Source organism: Saccostrea echinata, unplaced genomic scaffold, assembly GCF_033153115.1.
Source record: "Saccostrea echinata isolate AGI-Se365-2 ecotype Australia unplaced genomic scaffold, CSIRO_AGI_Sech_v1 ptg000033l, whole genome shotgun sequence".
NCBI lineage: Eukaryota > Metazoa > Mollusca > Bivalvia > Ostreida > Ostreidae > Saccostrea > Saccostrea echinata.
The window spans coordinates 38,027,494-38,035,971 of NW_026889782.1; the positions used below are offsets into that span (position 1 = coordinate 38,027,494).

General features: G+C 40.7%; 1 protein-coding gene across 1 annotated transcript; it reads left to right on the forward strand.

Annotated features, from left to right (window-relative positions):
* Nucleotides 1-2,645: 2,645 nt before the first annotated feature.
* Nucleotides 2,646-8,202, forward strand: LOC133198535 (uncharacterized). Its single transcript, XM_061334618.1, has 2 exons — nt 2,646-2,825; nt 3,511-8,202. Exons 1-2 carry the CDS (start codon nt 2,646-2,648, stop codon nt 8,200-8,202), a joined length of 4,872 nt encoding a protein of 1,623 aa, XP_061190602.1.
* The last annotated feature ends 276 nt before the right edge of the window (nt 8,203-8,478 follow it).

An 8,478-nucleotide genomic window follows, 5' to 3' on the forward strand; every position in this document is an offset into this window, starting at 1 on the left:
GTCTCAAAAGTAAGATATGATTGTCCAGTGATGAAGATAAAAAAAAAAATCGCAAAGACACGAGCAGTCAAAATATCCTTATTTTTAGCGCTTGTGATGATCGTATTTATTTTTTTAATGACAATCACCTAAACTAACTTGTCACATTCCTTTCTCGATTTCGGCAAACACGGAGAGTTAAAACCACTTGAAGGGGGGGGGGACAATCTCAAAATACCAAAAAAAAAATTCCAAACTGTTGTAACTTGCAGACCAGTGTGGTGAAATAATCCTGTAGCTGTATTATATCAATAATGTACAATGCATGAATCGCTCCCCATGGTGTATTTGAACTACTAAACTGTTTGTTTACACTTCCAAAAAAATAATAAAACATAAATGTTAGTTCTAACCAATGTATTTTCTTTACAGGCAGTTCTGTGACGACCACTAGCGCTGAAGTTTCCACAACCTCTGATGTTACTGCCCGAGTTAGTCCCGTGACAACCACTAGCGCTGAAGTTTCCACAACCTCCGATGTTACTGCCCGAGTTAGTCCCGTGACAACCACTAGCGCCGTAGTTTCCACAACCTCCGATGTTACTACCAGAGTAAGTCCCGTGACGACCACTAGCGCTGAAGTTTCCACAACCTCTGATGTTACTGCCAGAGTGACAACCACTAGCGATGAGGTTTCCACAACGTTTGATGTTACAGTTAAAGTTTCCACCACCCAAAGTCATGAAGTGATCTTTTGGGATATTGAGGGTCTGGAGGTAGCAGGTAATATTATTTTTATATGATTAATAATTTATTTCAAAGTTATATATTATGGAGAAAAATGAAGGAGTAACAAAATTTATATTTTCTCTAAATTGTTTTAGAGGTGTTTTTTTTCTTTTTTTGAAAATTTCATTGGTCATACAGTGCCTGGTCATTTTGTTTTTATTGTATATATAATTAAAGAATTTACAAGCTAAAACTTAGGAGCACACGAGCTCTACACTTGTGTCAGAATTAGACATAGCTTGTTTTATTTACATCCCATCATCACTCATGTATAATTATGTCGAATGCACTCTAAATACTTTTCAAAAGAGGTGTTATAATTCTTCCCTTTATAAAGAAATGTAGGTAGTATTACACATTTATATGCTAATTTAGAATATATTTATTTTAAACAGAGTTATCCCTGGTAGTCATCGGTTTTGCAATGGTGGGAGTTGTCGTACTTTGCTTCTGCTGGAGGAAGTGTCGACTTGGACGACTCAGATCCAACCCATCTGTAGTGCGTGACATAGAAGAAAGGCCAGTCTTCCCTCACCCCCCTCCTGAGGAAAGCAACCCGTCCATGCACAAAGACAATGACTCTGACCTCATTCATTTTGATGATGAAACAGACCCTGGAACAACCCCCACCCATCCCCGTTCATCATCCCCCATTCAGTCTCTTGTACCTGAAATCCCAAGCAGCCTAGATTTGGGGTCTGATATAACTGTACAAACAACTCTGACTCACACTAGTGGATATCCTGGACCTGACTATACGCCATCACCCATTCATACCCCAGAACACGAAATGTCGGAAAGCTTATTGGATTCCACCGTAATTTCCGCAGCCAGTCCATCCCTTCCCAAGGAACAGAATCAAAAAAGTAAATCTAGTAGGAGTCCTATCTTGACCAGAGCCAAAACAAAAGAGAGGAGAAACAGTAAACGGGATTAAGATCATAGTAGAGGGTACAAAATTTTGCAAACTCGGTATGATCTACTAGGAACTTTAGTTGACTTTCATTTATTGCATATCTACCGATATTTGCTCTATGTCATGAACATGGGACTCTTGTGACAGTAAGGTGTATGTCTATATGACAACTTGATGATCTTGATATTTTTTTTTAAGAAAATGAAGGTGATATTTTTTTTTTACATGAGACACATGTAGTATTAATGTCGTAATTGCAAAAAGTTTGTTCAGTGAGGTGGTTTAAATTTTACAGATGTAATGTTTTTAACATTACCGGTTGGTTATTGCAATGAACATTTTTATTATGATCTCGATAATTTTTTTTCCATATAATGAATTCTGTGATATATATATTTTTTACATGAGACACATGTTGTATTAATGATCCTTACAAATTGTATGTATTTGCTTAAAAATGTATGTTGCAAGAAGTTTATTGAATGAAGTCATTAAAAATTTTTACATACCTATTGTGTTTTTACCATTATCAGTTGGTCCTTGCAACAAACATTTTATTGCAGAAAACATTTGATATGTTTTTGATGATATTTTCTTTTACATGATTTCTGTGATTTATTTTTCTTTACACCAGACAGGTGTTGAATTAATGATTCTTGTAATTAAACTTTTTTTTTACATGATATGATTTTGAAAACATTTTTTTTTTCAAAGAGGGAACCACTATTTCAGCAATTTGCAATAATTTGCTCACATTTTGTTTTTGTTTTATTTTTATGTTTTTTCAATAAAAATTGGTAAACCATTTTCTTTGTTGTTTTATCATATACCCTCCCCCTAATATATATATTTGGTACTCTGTCCAAGGGACAATTTTCTGGTTACCTATGGAGATATGAAGGTCTATATTTCTTCACCACAAAATCTAACATGCTAATGAATCAGAACTTTGAAATCGTAGATGTGGGAGCAGTCCTGTATTTGCCCACGATGTGGAAAGGAATTTCAAAATGAATTTGACATGGAGGGTCACGAAATAGAACACGAGATTCTTGATGGTGTGTCCACACTCTCCCCGCCCAAAAAGAAAGGAAGGACACAGAGCACAGAAAGCAATAAGGAAAATGATGTGGAAAATTCTGTAAGTCCTTCCATACCGTACCTTTGAATTGCATATTGTAAATTATGGACTGAACGAATCCTTTAATTGAGGATTGGACACTCGGAGAGGGGGGATGAAGGATTAATTATGGGTATAATTAATTATGGGTATGATATAGATTGTGCAATGATTGAAATGGGGGAAAGTTTATGGCATATTATAAATTCTGGATTGGAAAAAATCGCAACGTGGATTGGACTTGAGCTAATGATGATAGAGTATGGCATATTATAAATTATGGATTGGAAAAAATCGCAACTTGCATTGGACCCGAGTTATATAATTATAGAGTATGGCATATGATAAATTATGGATTGGACAAAAAAAATCACAACTTGAATTGGACTAGAGTTAATGATGACATTATATAAATTATGAATTGGACTCTAGTAAATGAGGAAATTATATAAATTATGGATTGGAAGAATAACGCATTAGAAATTATGCAAGAGTTGTACAGTAAACGCATCAATATGATTATTGCATCTGAACATTCCTTCGTAATCTCCAATCACCCTATCCCCCCCCCCCCAAGTCATCTACTGAAATTTGCATCTTAAATAAAACAAATATCAAGTCATCTGTTGAAATTTGCATCTTAAATAAAACAAATATGAAAAACTTAGTACTTTCTTGTATGTACAAACAATTTTTTTATTTATAGCCACCTCCATCTCATATCTGCTGCATCTGTGGTGAGGGTTTTTGCAATCTCTCGGACCTGCAATTTCACGAATTGGTGCATTCCTGCATGGAATCTCTACAAGAACCCCCCAAACCCCTCCTGGAAATTTATTCCCCCAGAAACCGTGACTCCCCATCCACTGACATATCTCTTGAAGAATTCAGAGGTAACTTCGACGAGATATATCCAGTGGTTGGAAACCGCAATGAATTAATCATAAATCAAATGGGTCAAGGAAGTCCTGATCCAAAAACGGAAATAAGACCCTCAAAAAACCCGAATCTTTCCTCAACAACTGAGAGATCATCTGAATCTTTTGATGTACACATCAGACCATCTCACAATGACGAGGAGTTATTATACACTATCAAGAAGGTTGGGGAAAAGAGATTCAAGAAAAATGGGGCCATCGATCGAAAATATCAAGTGACTTTCAAAGAGGAGTCCTTTAAGGGACAGAGACTTGCAGATCTCTATCGGCCATTAGAAAACATGTTTAAAGAATCAATAAATGAAGCTAGATCCGGACTTCAGGATTCCGACTTGGGTCGAGTGATTGTGCACCACGACAAATTGTCTAATGCCATCTATATTCCCTTGAAACTTCTTGCTCAGCTGACTGCCAGCGATGTGATGGACCACATACAAAATGTTCTTACCAGTCACGAGGATCTACCCTTTGATCACAGCTTCTATATTGATATCGGAACCATCGAGATTCCCAAGGGCGGCAAAGGACGGTCTGTGGTTAAACTAACGGGAAAGGGCAACGACCGCGAAAGGAAAAAATCACTCATTCAAATCGTGAATGACGATAATATGTGCCTAGCCCGAAGCATAGTCATGGGTTTCCTGAAAATTGTCAAAGTGACCACGACCGAATGGCATGAAGCAATCAAGGGACGGGAAGGCATGCCCATTGAAGAACAGGTGCTCGAAGTCAAAGTCTGTCCTACCTGGTATTATAAAAAACTTTTGTGTCACGACAAAAAATCTCAAGACTGTCAGACCGATATGGCTCGAGCCCTCTGTCGCAGAGCAAACATGACAACTGACGTGTATCTCACGACACGAGACATTCCCCCTTTCGAGGAAGTGTTGAACGTAGACATTCTCGTAGTCAGTTCCACGGTGGGCAATCGCTTCATCCGCCCCGTCCCCGCAAATGAAGAAAATGAGATGAATGAGGGTCCCAGAGAATCCAATAGCCGAAAAAGGATTTATCTATATAATTCCGAAACGGACACGAATGATCTTCACTTTGATGCTATATCTAATATCTGTGGTTTCTTTGGGAACACTAAATTCTGTCAACGTTGTCTCAAACCGTACCACACACGTCACCAGTGTTTGACGACTTGCTTCGTTTGCAAGCGAGATAATTGTGTTCGGAAAGAAGAGGAAGAAATGAGTTGTCTCATTTGCTTCATGACCTGTCGTTCGTTCGATTGTTTTCAACAGCATCAGCAGAAGAAAAAAAGGGCGAAAGAATCTTCTTGTCAACGGTGGTTGAAATGTGTCGTTTGCAAGAAAGTAATGCAGAGGAGCGACAGAAAACCAGAAATCCATTTCTGTGGAGAATGGCGGTGTAACAACTGTAAGAAGTTTGTCGCCAATGACCATCTCTGCTACATGAGAGCTAGAGAAAACAAGGAATCCAATTCGAAATACATTTTCTTCGATTTCGAGTGCACGCAAGAAGACGTTCTTCAGTGTCAAGAAGGGTATCGCCCCCTGAGAAATCCCGACTGTTCGTCGTGCAAAGACATGCCAGTTTCCTGTGGAAGCTGTGACCTCTGCACCAACTGCGAGAAATCCTGGTGTGGGAGATTGCAACACAAACCCAATCTGGTCGTGGCACATAAAACCTGCCCGGACTGCATCAACGATGTCGACATTAGTATGCATCCCAAATGCGAGACTTGTGGTATGCGTTGTAAGATGTGTGGGGCGAGAGACAAGAAAGAAAAGTGCTACAACCGTCCCCCTTGTGTCGATACGTGTGGATTTCGAGAGACCGTGTTTCGTGGAGACGACACCGCCCGAATGTTTTGCGACTGGCTCTTTCGAGAGCACCACAAAGGCTATACTGTTCTAGCACACAACATGAAAGGTTACGATGGTTACTTTGTCTTAGAATATTTGATCGAGAATTCTGTGATACCCAAGGTCATATATGCAGGCTCCAAGATCATGTATATGCACGTAGAGAGAGGATTAAACATTCGAATGTTGGCTTCGCTCAATTTTCTACCCATGAGATTAGCCAATCTTCCAAGTGCCTTTGGCTTGACAGAAGTGAAGAAGGGTTTCTTTCCTCATTACTTTAACACGAGAGCTAATCAACGCTATGTGGGGCCCTATCCAGCCGCTCAGTTTTACGGATGCGACACCATGAATGCGAGCGATAGAGACTCCTTTATGGATTGGTATCGAGAAAAAGTCGAAACTCGAGAAATTTTCGATTTCTCTAAAGAATTACTCGAATACTGCAAGAGCGATGTCGATATATTGAGAAAAGCATGTCTGAAGTTCAGAGAAATCCTCATGACTATTACGGGAAAAGAAGAAGTCGTCTTAGGTGAGGAAGGCCTGGAAAGAGTAGTTCGGGGAGGGGTCGACCCTTTTAATCACATCACCATAGCTAGCGTGTGTATGCAAGTCTTTCGAAGTAAGTTTCTCAAGGAAAGCTGGAAGGTGAAATTGAGGTCTAATGGTAATTTGACGGAATGGTTACCGGCCTTGCGGATGGACGGAGAATTCTCCATCAATTTGGATGGACAATGGATCTCGGCCAGAGACATGCAGGACCACACCATCGAGTCAACGAAATTCGTCAGTTCGCCCATTGCGCAAGTCCCTTCTCAGGGATACGGTCCCTATGTAGGTCAGTACAGCATGGCGTCCATCAGATGGCTTTTATGGGTGCAAGAAGAGCACTTCCGACTTACAGGGAAACAGATGTACATCAGACATGCCTTAAACGAGGGAGAATTCAACTTGGCCGGAACGAAATACCTACTGGACGGCTATTGCGCCGAAAGAAACACGGCCTATGAATTTCACGGTTGTTTCTGGCACGGATGCCCCCTTTGTTACCCCCAACAGAGACGAAAAAACAAACACGTCAGAACCGACCAATCCATGGATGAACTTTTGGCCTTGACATTTAAAAAGAAAAAATACATAGAATCGCTGGGCATGTATTATGTAGAAATTTGGGAACACGATTTTTATAAGCTACTGGCCAGAAATGATTCCGCACGTCGCTTCATCGAATCTCTAGATATACAAGAACGTCTGAATCCTCGCGAATCCTTTTTCGGTGGCAGAACAAACGCCGTCAAACTGCATTACAAAGTGAAAGATGGAGAGAAAATACATTACCTGGATTTCTGTTCTCTGTACCCTTCTGTCAATAAATATGCCAGGTACCCCATCAAGGAACCAACCATCATCACCAACAATTTCAAGGACATTCGTTCTTATTTCGGCATGGTCAAAGTGAAAGTGTTACCCCCCAGGAAACTTTACCATCCCGTTTTGCCTCAGAAGATTAATGGAAAGCTTACCTTTGCCCTGTGCCGAACTTGTGCTGAAGTTCAAAGGCAGACCACTTGTGCATGCAGAGACGAAGACAGGTCCTTTGTAGGAGTATTTTGTACGCCGGAGATCGAGAAAGCATTAGAATGCGGTTATCTCGTGCAAAAGATCTATGAGGTCTACCATTGGGAAGAGTCTACACAGTTTGACTTATCGACGGGAGAAGGGGGCATTTTTGGAGAATATATCAACCTTTTTCTAAAGATCAAGCAGGAAGCTAGCGGATGGCCTTCTTGGGTTAAGGACGAGGAAGATGCCATGCACTATCTCAGGCAGTATCTAGAGAGAGAGGGCATAAAACTCGACAGACAGAACATTACAAAAAATCCGGCACTACGTGCCATTGCCAAACTACTCTTGAACTCTTTTTGGGGTAAATTCGGACAACGTCTTAACATGCCTCAGAGCACGTTTTTTCACGAAAACGAGGCTGACAAATTCTTCCAGTTCGTGTCCGACCCGGGTAAGGAGCTCAGAGATTTTCACATCGTGTCCAAAAACGTGTTACAGTTGTCTTGGGAACACAAAGACGTGAACACTAGAGAGGACTATCAAACCAACATCTTTGTGGCCAGTTTCACCACCTGTTGGGCTCGCCTGAAATTGTACGAAGTCCTGCAAATGCTGGACCAGCGTGTCCTGTATTTTGATACGGATTCCGTCATATTTGTCAGTAGACCCGGGGATGCCGAACCCCAAGTCGGGTCTTTTCTGGGTCAATTGACGAGCGAGCTGAAACCGGGAGAGTATATCAACGAATTCGTCTCTCGAGGTCCCAAGAATTATGCGTATAGAACGTCCAGTGGAACAGAAGTGTGTAAAATCCGAGGCTTCTCGCTCAACCACGCCAATGCCCGTGTACTGAACTTTAGATCGATGATAGAGATGGTTGTGCGACCTAGAGACATGTCGAATGACACCCTTAGTGTCGTGAATCGGAACAAAATTAACAGATTAAAACGAAAGAGGATCATTTATAGTAGACCAGAACGCAAGGACTATAAAATAGTGTACAGTAAACGAGTGATTCAGCGGGACACTCTCGACACTCTACCGTACGGATATTGACTTCATACAAATGAACACATAAAACTTGTTAAGCGAGTGCATGATTTATTACGAAATGGCATGTGTTGTACAGTTTTTCCACATTAAAATTTGATCCAATTTAATGTTTTCTCTTGTTTCTGGATGGGTCGTAGTCCGGGTGGAGGACCGACCGGTCCTCGGACGAGGAATCCCTCTCCGTGTTGGTGTGTCTCCTGTGATGAGAACCTATCGATCCACAGGGAGGCTGGCGTGTGAATTGTTTTAAGAGCTTCCCTAAATTGTAGATATCCTTTC